This window comes from Nannospalax galili, unplaced genomic scaffold, assembly GCF_000622305.1.
Source record: "Nannospalax galili isolate Female #2095 unplaced genomic scaffold, S.galili_v1.0 scaffold57, whole genome shotgun sequence".
Taxonomy (NCBI): domain Eukaryota; kingdom Metazoa; phylum Chordata; class Mammalia; order Rodentia; family Spalacidae; genus Nannospalax; species Nannospalax galili.
Genome location: NW_008340555.1, coordinates 138,033 through 154,870, shown reverse-complemented (window position 1 = coordinate 154,870; position 16,838 = coordinate 138,033). Strand labels below are relative to the sequence as shown.

Below are 16,838 nucleotides of genomic sequence, written 5' to 3'. Positions count from 1 at the left end.
TTAGTTATGGCTCTAAAGAAGGTGTGCAGTTTCATGTCACGTAGAGTCAAAAGCTATAGAGCAAGCAGTCATTTCAGAAAAGAATGGATAAGTATAATTTGTCCAGCTTAATTTGTCCAGCTAAAGCCTTTTCAGATTTTTTTTTTTTATTCTGGCTCTCAAGGAAGGTTTATTCAGCCAATGTGTAAAATGCACAAAATGCACAGGGTGGTGGAATCACAGAAGATAATCATTTTAATGACAGCTAGAACTGATTACATTTTCAGTGGAGACATAGCAATGCAGGTGAGTACAATCAAAAGCATTGTGGTTGTGATTTAGAACATCATTGAAATAGTTTTGTTGCCTTTATGTTTTCTTAAATTGTACAACTTTTCCTTCCTTCTTCCTTGCCCTTCCAGAGGCTCTCCTTATAGAGAATCTCCTTTGGGTCATTTTGAAAGCTATGGAGGGACCCCCTTTTTCCAGGCTCAGAAGATGTTTGTAGATGTGCCAGAAAATGCAGTGGTATTGGATGAGCTTACCCTCAGGCACATGGTCCAGGATTGCACCGCTGTCAAAACTCAGCTACTCAAACTGAAACGCCTCTTACATCAGGTGAGTCTGTATGAATGATTCCATCTCCATTATCATTAAAGTTCCAAAATGGTTTGTCTTTTAAAGAAAGTTAGTTAGGTTTCTAGCATCTGTGTATTTTTCTGCAGAAATAAAGCCTATAAATAGTACATGCCCTCAGTTCATTTTCCAACACTATAAAACAAAACAAAAAAGTACATAATGAATATTTGTTAGAGAAAAAAAGGAAGCTTAATGTAGACTCAACATGTGTGCAATATATGGTAGCTGGCAAGCCTGTCTGTTTACGTCTGATTCCTAATTTTTATAAATATCCACATTGTAAGCTTGTCCAAAGAACTGGAAATTATTTTTGTTAATTGAACAGTCTAAATGCCAGAAACATAGTAGGCATTCAGTAACCAGTGGCTACTATAATTTCTGCTTAATGGGAAACAAGATTAATTGATTTTTGTTTGACACTTTCAAGTCTAGGTTATCTTCCTTAGGATTGTATGCCCTAACACCATATGAGCAGGGACCAAGTCTTAGGATTCCTATTGGTGATCAATACCAGACCCGTCTGTCTGCTCAGTAAAGACCAGCTGGGATAACAGGCTCCTAGCAGTTGACTGAGTACAAGTGTTTGTTAGTGCTGAACATTGTTTCCTATGTTCTAGTCAGTGTTTTTCTAGACTACTTATGTCTGTTGAGTTTCTTTTGAGAAGAAATCTTTCTGTGCTAAGGCTGGTGAAAAGTGTCCTTTTTGGATCTGGAATGCTTGGGCTCCTCCTAAGGCCTAAAGGATTCCATGAAGGAAATATTCAGACATTCCATTCCAGCTTAGATGAACTGTAACTAGTGGATAAGCTTTGTTCTGTAGTGTTTCTCTGCTGTAACTTTCAGAGGCCCACCCTTGTGGACCTACTTTTTCCAGTTAGGCCCCACCTCCTTGAGGGACATACTGGAGAGGAGTATGAAGGCAGGTCCTAATACCCTGTGTACCACCCACCTCTCCCTATCCCCTCAGCAAACCATGCAATGGAGTCTGTTTCATTTTTTCATGGTTCTCAGGCGTCAAACCCATGCATGGCCTTGCACTATGCCAGGCAGGTGCTCTACCACTGAGCTACACTGCCAGCTCTTGAAATCTGTTTTATCGAATGTCCTCTTTGTGAGTTCACTTGAAAAAAGTCCTTCTTCCATGTAAAATTTTAAGATTGTTGCCTGTTATATTTGGCTATTAACCTACTTGCTATTTGTTGTTATCTACCACTCAGGGTTACTTTATATCTTAAATAGGACTTTGTGTATCTCATTCTCCACCTCACAGCAGCAGTGTGTGGAACAGGAAGGACAGCAGCAGGAATCTCATTTCATTGGCCAGAAACTGCGACCTTGAGATTTGGTTGTGTCTTTCACGACCATCTATATGTGTATTAGTATAGAGTGCGTTTTGAAACCTAGGCCTTTGTATTATTTTAGGTTAATCCTTCTGTATGTTTATTGCCTGATTTATGGATTTTGATGAAATTTTAAAATCCTGAACTGAAAAATATGGGGATATAATGTAAAAATTATGAAGCTGTCTTATCTTTAATTCCTTACAGCCTCCTTCAAAAGCTTTTGATTGAAACATAGTTCAAATACATAAATGTTTACCTCATTGAATTTTCACAAACTGGAATATCTAGCTAGTACCCAGTCAGAAGCAGAACATTCAGAGAAAGGAAGTGCCTTTAGTTAGTAACATGTTTTTCTAATTAGGTTTCTGAATAAATAGATTTGTTTGGTTGTATTTGAAATGAAGTGAAGCTGTGTAGCAATCACATCTGTATTCTTTTGGTTAGTATTGAGAGTCTCCTTTGCACTCATTACTGTGGAGTCCTGCATTGTAGAAGTATTTCATTGTCTTGACAGTTGATACACATTGGGCAGATTTCCAGTTTGGGGTTTTTATGAACAGTGCCACCACAATATTCCAACATATGTCTTTTGATGAACATATTTGTACATTTCCTTTTTTATATGCCTTTGAGTGAATTATTGGGCCAGTCATCAACTGTGTAGAGATCCAGCCTTAGTAGAGCTTACGGTTTTCCAGAATGGTTGTACACATCCCCTCACTTTTTCCTCATTTATTTCCATTGGTTCCCCTTTTGCTTTCATCATATATCAGATTCAGCGTCTGCTCTGACCTCTAGGAAATGAGGAATTTAAGATTGATTCATGGCAAAACATCATAATACTTCTTTGTGACATTTTATTTGGGCTGCAGAATATTTGGTTCCTGTGATTCATGTCCTGTCTCCTTCAGGATGCTTGTCTTGGGCATCAAAATAAATATATATTAGTGTTTATGAAATGCTAAATGTGATATATAACTATTTTGTTCCATTATTTCCTGTCACTCCTGTATTGGGGACAAAACAAGTAATTATTTTCTCTCACTTAATTCTCTCCTCCCTCAGTTTGTGTTTCTGTTGCTTGTGTATGAATGAACCACAGGCATGTGCATGTAAGAGTAGGGAGAGGGAATGTTGAAAGCAGCAGAACCCCTAAGCTAAAAGCAGATGAATGATTGATTTCTGCTTTGTGGCAGAGAATCACAGATAGGGGTGGGGAGGAAGGAGGACAAGGAGGGGAGGGGAGGGGAGGGAAAGGGAGAAAGAAAAGGAAGGAATTTTTTTGTTCATAGATAGAATGGCAGTGGAGAAATTGAAAGTATAAAATAGAGCTAAGCATACATCATCCTCAAAGAAAATGTTTAAAGAAAGCAAAGAAAAACACAGCACAATTTCATTAATACAAGTTCAGTCTTTCTGAACTTGGCCTCTTTAGCAAAACTCAATATTTACCTGAATATAAGCGTAAATGATAAAACTTGTCACCTTGCTGTTCTTATCACTCCATGAAAAAAAGCATATATGAATATCATGTATGTATGTGTGTATGTATGTATGTATGTATGTATGATGTGCAGCATAAGGGTTCAAACTCCAAATAATGGAAACAGCGTTGCACTCATTACCCAGGTTAAGAAATGAGACATTAATAAGGTCCCTGTGTGCTCTTCCTGATTGCAGTACTGTCCTTCCCAAAATCTAGTTTTTCCTACAAGCTTTTTGTGTGCTGGTCTTCTTCCCTGTCCCCTTCCCAGCTTCCCCTCTTCCAGCCCTTCTTCCCCTTTCCTTTTTGAGACAGAGTCTCATTATGTAGCCCAGGCTGACCTGGAGTTCACAGTTTTCCTACTGTGATTACAGTGTGCTCCATCTTCCCTAGTTCCTATTTCTTTTCTTTTTCTGTGACAAATGCTGTTGTTTCAAACGATATGTTGGTAAATTTCTTTAGTTTTCCATTTTTCAGCAATATTTTATAGATTTTTTTTAGTTTTATTAAATTACTTCTAGCACCTGAAGTTTTTGATGCTGTTTTGTAAGTGATACCTTTTGTTGTTGTTGTTCTATTTCTCCTTGAGAACAGGGTCTTATTATATAGCCCAGGCTGGTCTTGAATTCACTATGAGGACCAGGTTGGCCTTGAACTCAAGATCCTTATACCTCAGCCTCCTGAGTACTCGATTTATAGGCATGTACCATTTGCATATAGCAAATGATGGCTTGTGCTATATTTTTTAACAGATTATTGTTGGCTTGTATGAATGAAGTAAGCCTTTGTATTGATTCTTGTATTCAGCAACCTTATTATAATTGTTATTAGTTTTAATAATTTATCAGGAGATTTCTTAAATTAAAATTTTATATAGCTACCCTGCCCCTCCTCCCATATTTGTGTTGTTTTGGGGTTTAACATTGGCCAGGAATTGCTCCTTCCTTACTTGAGAAATTTATAGGAATGCCTTTAATGTTTGTTAACTGTAATGTTGTCTATATATTGTTGATAACATTTATGAGACAGGAAAATTTGTTTTTATTTTAATGTTTGCTTTTTGAATCTCTTTTCTTGGCATTCATGAGGGTCAGTCCCTGTACAAGCCCATGTATTATAGTGCCACTTCCTACTGGCCAGGGCATGCTTGAGATCATTTTGGCTATTAGGTATTTTTGTGGTTCCATATAAATTATAGATTGATATTTCTAATTCTCTGAAGGATGTCTCTGGTATTTTGTTCAGGATTTTATTGAATCTCTGTGTTGCTGTGAGTTGAGAATTGTCCATTGCTTGCATGGCTCACAATGCTTTGTAGATGCCCAAAGGTAATTCTAATTGCTTCAAGGTCTTTTCACAGACTGCTGCTCTGTCATTTGCCTGTGTTCAAGGACTTTTGAATGCCAGAGATTGTGGGCCTTATTGAAGTTAAAATGAAAGAGAACCTAATTTTTTGTCCTGTGTCTCAGTGCATTAGTCTTAAAACTATAGACTAAAAGTAGCTGCTGAATCATGAAATGAGTTTTGTTCATTATGATTAGTGTTATGTAATGAAGTAAAACAGTGCAAGACTATTAGAGGTCATTACATGTAATAACAATAAATACTGTCCAATGAGATTTGTACATATGTACATATACAGATACATGTATATACACATATTTTTGTACATATTCATGTATGCATGTGTGATCTACCTGGGTGTAATGGGAAATCATTTCATTTTGTGGATCATGTCCTCTGCTTCACAAAAAATGTGAGTTTCAGTTAGTTAAACAGTAGTATACACAAGACCTCAAATATAATAAATGATAAAACTGGGATTTAAATTACGAATAATAGAAATATTGCTGCATCAATAAAACTAAATCATCAGTAAATCTATAGAGTGATATTTGTGATATTTTATAAATAAAATTGTGTAGAAAATGTTTATGTTCTGTAGGAAGGTTGACTATTTAATCATTATTTAATTCATAGATATTAAGTGTTTAATCAAAATGGCAGCTTATAGTTTAGGCAGACATACAAGGATTAAATAGACGAAAGATGTGTTACAAAGGGTAGCAAATTATGTGATGTATAAAACATCTATAAGATGCATTCTGAGGCATATTATGTGTGTACAGTTCTTCCCTGTACTATTTATAGAACTAATACAATTTCAGCCCAAATCCCAGCAGCTTTATATTTGGAATGCATCAAAATAACTCCAAAATTGGGACTGTCAGAGAGTAAGCTTTATGAACGTTGAAAAAGGGAAACCTTTTCGAGCCGGATACAGTACTAATACAGGTCGAAACACAGAGCCATAGCCATAGATGAGAATGGGAAACACAAAACAAAACAACAACTAAAGTATTTACTAAGAATTCCTAAATAAGTGTTGAGTTCAGTCATCAGTAGTATAGGTCAACGGTGTAGAATAAATGTAGTTTTTAATACTATAGTAAACTGAACCTACTTAAAAAATTTAATGTTTTTGAAATATAAAAATGGGAGAAAATTAGAAAAAAATAAGTTTGTGTGCTTTATTCTTTCCCTTCCTTCCCTTTTTTTTTGGGGGGGGGTCTCATTATGTACTCTGGCTGGCAAGCACTCTATTTCAGCTTAGCCCCAAAGGTGGGATTACAGGCATGCACTACTGTGCCTGGCTTTTAAAAGTAATATTTTTAAGTGTGTGTGGAAATCTATGGGAAGACATACCCAGATTCACAGATGTGTTTATGTAGGCTTAATAATGAAATTTACAAATACCCTTTCCTTAAAATATTATGAAGAGTTTCTTTCCCCCATATTTCAAAACATTCTAGCCTATTTTTTAATGTCAGGTAGATACTTTTTCTTTTGTTCTGTGATGTTTTGCCCCAGGCATCTGTTAGGATCAACTCAACTCTGAAACACTTACTAAAAATCAGGTTTTATAAGTCTCTCCTTTTTGTGTCCTCAAATGCTGCCTGAATCTTTTGATTTAAATACTCCATAGATAAATTCAAACAATAGTACTACAGAATTGTTATTTCACATTGTAGAGTATATACAATGTGATGCAATTGTTCATATCTTTGAATTAAAAAAATGCTTTTGAAAACTAAAATCATCAGCCTCTCGTGTCTTCTGCTGCCTCTCCTGACTGCTCTGGCAGCTGTGCTGGAGCCCATCCAGACACAAAGCAGCTTTGTTGACATCACTGATGGCACATGTCAGCACACAGTGGTCAGTGCTGCCAGGGATTTTTTGGTTAATCATTTCAAGCATCAATGTCCTTTGCAGCTTATCTGGAACTCATAGGAAGACCCCAGTTTTTACAGACTCATGGGAGAACCTCCTGGGTAAGGTGGAGTTAGCAGGCTTTCAACAGGTTAAAATGGGGAAGAATTACAGTATCAGGACAAAGTTATCTTTCCTGTTGTCTCAGAACACTGGAAGAAGCTTGCTAACAATGATTCTTCCATGCTCATGATGAGAGGGCTTATTCATTTTTCATAAAATGCTGACAAGGGTTGGGAATTAGCTCAGTGGATAGTGTTCTTGCCTAGTGTGAACACAATCCTGGCTTCAGTTCTCAGTACTGTCAAGAAAAAAAATGGATGTCTTTTTTTTGATGAATGTATTAGCATTCTAATTACATTTAGAGTTCATGAATACTACTTAGAGCTCAGAGAATTGCTAATATTTCACTCAGTAAACATCTCAGAATACTTGGGCAGTTAACTATGAATTACTTTTGTTCAATTGGTGTATGTTATATATTTTTCTTTCTATGTTTAATTATGTTTATTGACAACACTCAGAACAATGTTGTCAATATCAATAAAAATTAGCTTCTTGTTGTGTATATTATGAAGTAAAAATATCATATGTATGAGGTTGTTTTCAGTTCATTTATAATTTTTCTGCCTTATATTTCTACATGTCTCAAAGTATTCCCAAATTTTGGACCAGATACTTTTGTCTTAGTCAAGGTTAAATAGAAAATAGTACCATTGTTTAGTGTTTTATTTGGGGAAGGTAGTCTTATTAATTAATTCAGTTGGAGATTATATTTATAATCTTTAAAGCTCTTGTGCTTTGATCAAAATAAAAGTCTTTTTCAACTCTGATCTTTCAAATCTAAATTGGTAGGCTTTTGAAAATACAAGATTCTTTTTATGTGAGGCACAGAAGCAACTTAATTATTAATAATTCCTAACTGGACTGATTTATACATTTATTTTATTTATAATTTTTTTCCAGTTTTAAAAAATATTAATTTGGGGACTGGGGATACAGCTCAGGTGTTAGAGAGCTTGCATTCTATGCATGAAGGCCTGGTTTTGATCCTGGTTTTCTCATAAAATGGGTCATGTTGGCACATTACCTATAATTTTAGCACTGTGGGGCAGAGGGTAGAGTCAGGAGAATAAGGACTTTAAGGTCATCCTCAGCTACATAGTGAGTTTGAGGCCAGCTTGAACTTCATGACACCCTGCCTCAAAAAAATAAAGTTTAGTATGTGATAACTTCAATTTTTAATTTTGTCTTAATACATTGATACTAAAGGAACAGCATCAGTATGATATCAGCCCTGTAAAATGTGTTGAGATTTTCCTTGTGGCCTAGAGCAGCAGTTTGACAGTTTTGCTTATTGGCCACATGTGTTAACATTTGGAGGGGGGTAAGGGTTAAAGTTGAGGCTATTATGTATGTTTATAAAATAGCAAAGGTGGGGCTGGAGAGATGCCTCAGTGATTAAGAGCACTGGCTGCTTTTGCAGAAGACCTGGTTTTGATTCCCAGCACCTACATGACAGCTAGCAACTATTTGTAAATCTAATTCCAAGGATCCTGATGCCTTCTTCTGACCTCTGTGGGCATTGCAGAACATGGGCGCACTTACATATATGTGGGCAGTATGCTCATACACATAAAATAAAAATAATAAAATATTTTAAAAACTATATCAAAGGAAGTCATTAAGTAGTAACACCTGGTTTCTTTTACCTTCTTAGTGAGTATCCTGCTTTATGTGTGTACCTGTTTTCTCCTCTCCCCCAATCTGTCCCCCCTTCCCCTTCCACTTCTTCTTTCAGAGTGCTGTTAATAGCCCAGGCTGGCCTCAAATTTCTTATCTCCTTGTCTCAGTGTGCTTAGTGCTGAGATTACAGGTGTGTGCCACCATACCCACCTGAGACTTTTCATTTTTGCATGTGGGATTATACTCCTTTTAGATTATTGAACTAGCTTTACATTTGTAGGATTAACTCCACTTGCTCATGATATATTTTCCTTTTTAGATATTTGAGTTTGATTTTCAGTATTTTGTTAGGTACTCTTATATCTTTGTTCATGGGGAATGTTGCTCTGTATTTTACTTAAACTAGTTTTCTTGACACCATGGAAGTGAACTGATAGGATCCCTTAAATTTTTTTGAGACTTTTAACAATAAAACTTCTATCCTTGGTTTTTTTTTTTTTTTTTTAATGGAAGGCTTTAAAATTTCAGTGGATTTCATTGGTAGTCAAAATCTTACACAGGATGCTTGTTTCATCATAGATGTCTCAAGAAGCTTCTGGGTTTTGAGGAATTTCTTCATTTCATTTAAGTTGTCAGATTTCTGAACATAGACTTATACATGCAGTGGATCCATGTCTTACTTGCTGTCAACATCTGAGAGCTTCGTGTGATGGCCCACTGTCCCTCCTGACCAGTCTTCATTTGTACTTCTTTCCTCTTTGTAAGATTTGTCTGATGATTCAGTAGTTTCCAGAGAGCCTGTTTTTAGCTTCATTGATGTGTGATTTTTTTTAATGTTTTTTTTCTTTTTACTTGTTCTACATTGTGTGCCAGTTCTCTTATGACATCTTTTTGTTTGTATCAGCTTTCCTTCTAAGCACTGCTCGAGTTGCATTCTGCAAACTTCAGCATGTAATGTCTCCATTTTCTTTCAGATTGAAGTATTTTCTTACTCACCTTGTAACTTCCACCTTAGAACCATGGACAATTAAAAGGTTTGTGGTTTTACTTTCCAGGTATTTAGAGATTATCTCTGTTGCTGAGTTGAATTCCCTTGTGTTCACAGGACTTATTTTGTATATTTCAGTTGTTTCAAACTGAACATCTTAGATTGTAAGGTCATGTATTTAACACTTCCCTGGTATTTCTTCAGTGTTTCTTCTGCCCCACGTGCTTCCTTTTGTGACATGAGTGACATGACTGCTACACCTCTTGTTCCTTCCTACACATTCCTGAGCAGGCTCTGTTAACTGTCCCCTGCCAACCTTTCGTCTCTTCATTGGTCATATTAGATCATATCTATTGATTTTTTTTTTCAAATTCATTCTGTCATCTCAAATACTGATAATGAGCCCTTTGAATAAAATTTTAAGTTTTGGTTATTGTATCAATTCTAAAATTTTGGATCATTTTTACTTTATATGTTTAGTTTTTATTGCAGAGAAAAGGAAACTTCTATTTACTTCAAGATTTCACCTTTACTTAGGGAACTTTTTGATAGCTCTTACTAATGTTCTCATGAATTTCTGTGCCGTTTTGACTTTGGTGCCAAACATTCTTATGTTTGTTTATATGCCTTTGGATTGTGTCTTAGATATTTTAATATTGTATTAAGTTCTTCATTTGTTTAAATTCCATAGTGAATATTAATTTTTTTTCCTTCCCTAAAGTAGGTAAGCAATCTGGTTGGGTTTAGGCTTCAAGCTCCAGCCAGCCAACTTTGGATTGTGGTTTGAATGTTAGTTGTGTTCCCAAATCCTTTCTCTTGCTCTCTAGATCTATTTACAGTATTCAGCAGAGGCTGGTTCAGGGTCTAGATAGTGTTCTTACTCTAGTTCTTAGTTATTTTTCAGCCTTTGCTAAGCTATTGAGGAACAAGTGCTGCTCAGAAATGAGCCCAGGAATTTGCATGCAATTTAAATGAGTCACTTTCCTGATTTCTGGGTGTCTTGTGGTCTCCCTGGTATTTTCGTTTTGGCTGAGCTTCCTCCATTTTATTTCCTTCATCCTGAAAACTGATGCTTTATCTTTCTTGCCCTACTGCATTCTTCCCACAGCTACACCCACATCAGCTGCAAAACAGTATGTGCTTGTGTGTACTCTCATTCTTTGAGGTTCTTACTTTGTTGTAGGCAAAAAGATATTTAGACATTTGGAAATAAGTTCAGTTTTTAGTACCTCTTCTCAAATATACTTTCATATAAAACTTGTCCTGTTTTTATATGTCATTAGTAGCAGAGATCTTTTTATTGAAATGAGCCTTGTAAAATCAATCATCCTCCCTTCTCTCCCTCCCCCTTTAAAAAAAAACATTAAAAAATGTAATGGTTTGGGTCTAAGGGGATGGCTCAATCAGTCAAGTACTGTCTTTGAAAATACTTTGTTCTAAAGCACTGTGTAAAAATGGTGAGTATGTGGTGGCACTGTTAAGACAAAGACAGGAGGATCCTCCTGACCTAACTGGTGTGCTCTAGGACAATAAGAGAGACTTTCTCTAATGGAGTAGATGACATTCCTGAGGATGACACCTAGGATTGTTCACTGGCCTTCACATACATGTTTGCCCCTCCCCCCAAGAATGTATACACACACACACACACACACACACACACACACACCCCATGTTCTGGGGACATTGCTATTCATTAGCATACTGCCTTTCCTCAGGTTTTGGTGTCCATATGATAATACTGATAGAAATTTATCCATATGTGAATTTTACAAATGTTTAGTCTTCACTGCATTCTTTATTCCTTGTTAAGCTTTCAAGAATATGTATCCCTGGGCCCATCTCTAGAGGTTCTGATACAGTAGGTATATCATACAACTAATAACGTAAATGATCCTCTCTTCATTCAAACACTTCTGCCTCACTGCATGTAAAATCTGTGATCAGGGAGGTTCAGAATAGGCATGACTGAAGAAGGTGACCTGTTAGCACTAATTAAAGGTCTGTAGCTTAGTGCTGTTGCAGTTGTGCTGTCTTGGTCAGGCTCAGTTCCTCACTGTCTCTCCAGCCATATTCTGTACTGGTTCATCTTTCTTGAGGTTGTCTATTTGAATCATTGGGCATGTATTTTTTTTAACTAATAAAATACTTTTCAGTTCAGAATAAAATAGAACTAATAGAGCAAATAATCTTGTTTTCTTTATTGCATTTAAGGACAAAATGTGTAATTTCTTTCAGTTTTTCTTATTGAGAAACATTATATAGCCAGTGAAGTGTTTTAGATGTAACTGTCATGGACTTGAACATATGTATTTTTAAATCGCCACTATCTAATCAAGACATAGAGCATGTCCAGCTTCTTTTATAGATCCTTGTATTAGGTACTTTTTGTTGGTTTAATAAAATACCATGACCAGGGCAACTTAGAGAAGGAAGAGTTTGTTTGAGCTTATGGTTCTAGGGGAAGAGCCCCTAATGATAGGAGAGGTATGACAGCAGATAGCCAGAGTGAGGGATCTGAGAGATCACCTTTCCATCCACAGGAGGAAGGAAAGAGGAAGAGAACAAACTGGAAGTGGGCGAGGCTATAAACTCTCAAAGCCCATGGTCCCCAGTAATGTGCTTCCTCCAGCAAGGCTGTACTTCCTAAAGGTGCCATAGCCACTTGTTTACCACTAGGGCCACCAACTGGGGACCCAGGTGTTCAAATACCTGAGCCCATGAGGGACATTGCTCATTCAAACTACCACAGTCCCTTAATGTTCTTCCCTAGTCAGTAATCCTCTTTGTCTGTGTCTTCTGCTGTTCTGATTTCTAATACCAAATATTATTTTGCTTTCTTTCTGACGTTTTATATATATATATGGATTCATATTTTCATGTCTGTGATATTTTTAATCAGATAATTATTATGACCAGATCCTGTTGAGCTATTTAACAGAATATTTATACTCAATACACATCTAAACCAAAGATGATTCTATTGACTTTTCTAGGTTTTTTTTTTTGGTCTTTTTGAAACAGGGTCTCCCTATAGCCCCACCTGTCCTGGAACTCACTATGTAGACCAGATTGGCCTTGATCTCACAGAGATCCACCTGCCTCTGCCTCCTGAGTGCTGGGATTAAAGGCATTTGCCACTACCCTGGCATGAATTTTCTAGTTTTTCTTAGCTGAGAAAATGTTAAAATTCTTGAGGAAGTTTCCTGTAGTCCTTTTCCAACTCTTGACACAATCAGTAGTTCTCTTTTATCTACTTGTATGGTATCTGCTGTTTTCACAGGTTGTCTTTTCCCTAGCCCTGTCTCTTCTTCCACATTTTCTTCTGTCAGTGAAGACGTATAAAGATTTCTGAAATCTCATCGCTTACTTGTTATTTGCTATGCTCCTGTTTGATATGGAGTGAATGTAGTTGTAATTGGATTAATCTTGAATTTTTGATATTTTCTTTCTGACAGCATGATGGAAGTGGATCATTGCACGACGTTCAGCTATCATTGCCATCCAGTCCAGAGCCAGAAGCTGAGGATCAGATATATGAGGTATGGCTAGGTAGGCTAAGGATTTCAAAATCTTACTACAGATAATGCAGCAATAACAATTTAAACTTTGAATAATAAAGGCATTAAACACCAGAATTTTAGCAGTTTGTAGAGCACATGTCTATAACTCCTACTACTTGGGAGGCTGGTTTGGACCCTCCTGGGCCACATTGTGATTCAAGGCCAGCCTGGGCAGCTTAGTAAGAAACTGTCACAAAATAAAAATAGGCTGAGATTGTAGCTAAGTGGCAGAGTGCTTGCTTAACATCCAGAAGGTCCTGAGTGAGATCATTCCCTAGTACCACAAAACAGACAATCCTAGAGCTTTTCTGTCCGGGAAAATAATCAGATTTTCTCTTAATCTTTGCTACCTTATTAAACTAAAATGATATCTCTGTAATGCTTTAATTTTAATTTATCATTTATTGGTTGGAAAATAATTTGTCCCTGTGTTAAATTGCTCATAATCATTCAATAACAATTATAAAAGTATGGTTTCAAAAAAGATTAAAACGGTAGTAGGTACTTCATATATTCACAGTGTATTACTTATTTTCTGTTGAGGTGATAAAATATATTGACCAAGGTAACTTAGAGAAGGAAGAGTTTCTTTGAGCTTATGATCCCTTCCAGAGTGATAATCCACATGGCTGGGAGGCCTGGCAGGAGGAGATGAAAGCTCCGTTCAGTGACCAACAACACAGAGTAAACTGTAAATGGGGCCAGGCTGTGAGCTCTCAAAGCTTGCCCAGTGATACGCTTCCTCTAGTAAGGATAGACCTCCCAAACCTCCCCTAATGCTGCCAACTAGAGACCAAGTGTTCCCATATTTGAGCCAAAGGAGGAAATTCTTATGCAAATCACCACACATAGCATTGAAGGAATATATGGATAATGAGATTGCTTGGAAATATAATTATAGAATCCGTGTCTCTTTTTACTGAGTGATTGTTGAAAGTATTACAATAATTCTCATCTTCAGATTTATTTTTTTAAAGTTCTTTTACAACTATTTCTGAAGCATACAGAAATATTCTTGACTTATTTAATATAAGTAAAGGTATTGGTATCCAAATATTGTTGGCTTTTACATCCTGTTTTTTGGTATACTTGCCTGTGCTTGCTAGTGATCTGCAGTAACAATCTTAGATTGATAACCTAAAATAATGAAATTTGAAATATCACATTGCACACTGTTGATGTGAATTCAGCTGAAATTCTGTACCCTGTGACTTCTTCCATCTGAGAGGCAAACTAAGGGGCCCTGTGTTAGACATACCGTTTTGCCTGTGAAAAGCAAAAGAACATGTGAAACCATGTATGAAACCTACTTGGATGTGGCATATGTTTTTCCTAAATAGTTCAAGTGCCCCAGCCTAGTATTAGTTGGGTAGAGGAGCATTGTCTTCCAGTAGGCTGCTGAGTGACTTACTGGGAACCAAATTACACATGAAGTAATAATAATCAAAAGAACAGAGTATAGACATTTCATTGGGTTACCTAATCCTGTCAGTGCTCAAGTTACTTCCCATCTCTGGGTTTCCACTCTACTGTCAGTGAAACATCATTCCACATCAGCAAACCTGCAGCAAGCTGTGGCCTTTATGTACACAGCCAGTTGAAAACCAGTGACTTAGAGGATCTCTAAGAATTTCTGTTTTCTTAATCTTTGTGGCTTTTTCTGAAATCAATTGTTTTCCTCAAGTTTTTATGAAAACTTCTTCTTTTTTTTTTTTTGGTCTTTTTGACACAGGGTCTCCCTGTAGCTCCAGTTGCCTGGAACTCACTCCGTAGACCAGGCTGGCCTCGAACTCACAGAGGATCTGCCTGCCTCTGCCTCCCAAGTGCTGGGATTAAAGGCGTGTGCCACCACACCTGGCGAAAACTTTTTATATACAAAGAAATTCTTTACTCATTTATTTGTTACTTAATTTATGTATTTATTTTATGGTTTTTGAGACAAGGTCTTATGTAGCCGTGGCTGCTCTCAAACTCGCCATGGAGCCAAGGCTGGCCTTGCCCTGCAGATTTGCCTGCTTTCCCTACTGTGCTGGAATTGCAAGTATGTGCCACAATGCTGGACCAGAACCTATGTTGAAGAAAAAGTTAATTCCAACTTTTTACATAGTCATGCCTTCATTGTTTTTCTTTTCTGATTTGTCAGCGTGTTTGGTTTCACATTGTAGGTGTATTGCTATGTGGTAGCTATTTCACATCCCTCCTCCTTCTCCTTCCAGGCAGAGCCTTCCTGGTTTTCCTTCTTTCTTATTCAAGCTGAGATACAATACTTCATTGTATCCTTTGTTCTCCATTTCTTTTGATCGCACAGCCATGATCTTGTCAGTCTAGAAATATGGACATTATTCTTTACTCTTTTTTGCCTTTTCTGACACGTCATAAGTTTCTCAAATGTCCTATGCTTTGCACCCTTTCTTCTCCAAGTTTATTTTCACTGTTTTGGTCCAGTCTCCCATTCTCATCTGGAATACTACAGTGCCTTGGGCATAGATTCTGAGGCCAGTTTTCTCATTGCTAAAATTTTCCTTCAAATTGTCAAAGCCATCTGATGTAAAACCATCATTCCCTGGCTAACACTATGCTTGCTAGCCATGGCTCTCTGTGGTTTGGCCTTTCCATAGGTTAATAGCCAGATAAGTCCCTATTAATTACCACAGTGTTTGTGTGACAGAATCACTGTATGTAATTCTCCAGTTCTACTATGCTTGCCCTCACTTCTGTATTGTATGTCACTTAGACTACCTTACTGTAAAAACCAAAGCCTACAACATGTCTCTAGAACCATCTGTTCATCTGTAAGACTGCACTGGAGTCACCATATCCCGACATGCCCTGTTTCATGTGTATGAAGTATTAGGGTTCAAGAATCGAGAATAATTCCCACAAATACCCCAAAAGATTATACAAAAAGTTCATTTAGGAATTTAAAGTAAAAAAAAACAATAACCAAATGGTGGCTAGCTGGGCACAGACTACACGAGCCAAAGATGGAGTCTGGCCCCGAACAAGAGGAGGCAGGGGCTTTTATTGGGGAACTCCACAAAAACCCCTGCACGCGCCAAGCATCTTTTTAAAATAATTGGATGTCCCCATATCCTGGGTATGGGGGAAGTCTTGATTGGTAGGGGCTGTTTTCAGGGTATTGGAATGTGCTGACTGATATCTTTTAGGGCCAGAAGTTTTTGTTCATAGACCTTATAAGGCTTTTGCATGTCCAGGGTTTGCTTAATTTATAGCTTCCTGGGGGCTGTGGGGGTAGCAACTGGAAAAATTTACAGTATGCCTGAGCTTGTCCAGGCTTGTCTGAAGAAGCTAGCCAAAATGGAGTCAGAGCATTCTGGCTCTTCATTCCCACTAGAGTTATGGCAAGGGTTAAATCTTCAAGCCAAGCAAATTACAGAAGCAGAAAGAAGTGATTAGACAGCGCATTTAGGGCGGTGGAACCATTTCTATATTGTCCTAAGGCTCGGGGTCTCGATTTAAATGAGTATATTGTGAACACAGTACTGTCTGTATCAGTTCTCAGATGAATTTGAGTAAGGCATTAAGAATACAGGGGCCACAGGTAACTGCTAGTAGGAGTAAGAGGAGAGGTCTATCGCTGAGATCAAAGTTGTTAACCATGGGGACCAGTCAAACAGGGATTCGTACCAATTTTGTTGAATCAGTCATTCGTTTTTTCTTTCCTTAAGTCTTCTACGGACCTCAGCCAAAGACTGTTTTATAAATCCCGAGTGAATAACATAGAAACAGCACTGTTCCCCTAGGGCAACACAGAGTCCTCCTTTCTCTAGAAAAAGTAAATCCAGCCCTCTCCTATTTTGTAAGGTTACCTCAGCTAAAGAGGATAGAGAGTCTTCGAGGTGACGGATAGATGTTTCTAATGATTG

At 37.3% G+C, this 16,838-nt stretch overlaps 1 protein-coding gene across 8 annotated transcripts in view; it reads left to right on the top strand.

Annotated features, from left to right (window-relative positions):
* Positions 1-16,838, top strand: part of Ccser2 (coiled-coil serine rich protein 2) — a 190,698-nt gene that overhangs the window by 130,365 nt on the left and 43,495 nt on the right. For 7 of the 8 annotated variants that reach the window (XM_008835582.3, XM_008835579.3, XM_029564728.1 and 4 more), the window contains 2 exons: positions 402-597; positions 12,847-12,930. The exons of the other annotated variant lie outside the window; for it this stretch is intronic. In XM_008835582.3, the coding sequence (XP_008833804.1) occupies positions 402-597; positions 12,847-12,930 (280 nt within the window). The remainder of the gene's footprint in view (positions 1-401; positions 598-12,846; positions 12,931-16,838) is intronic. 8 annotated transcript variants of the gene reach the window in all.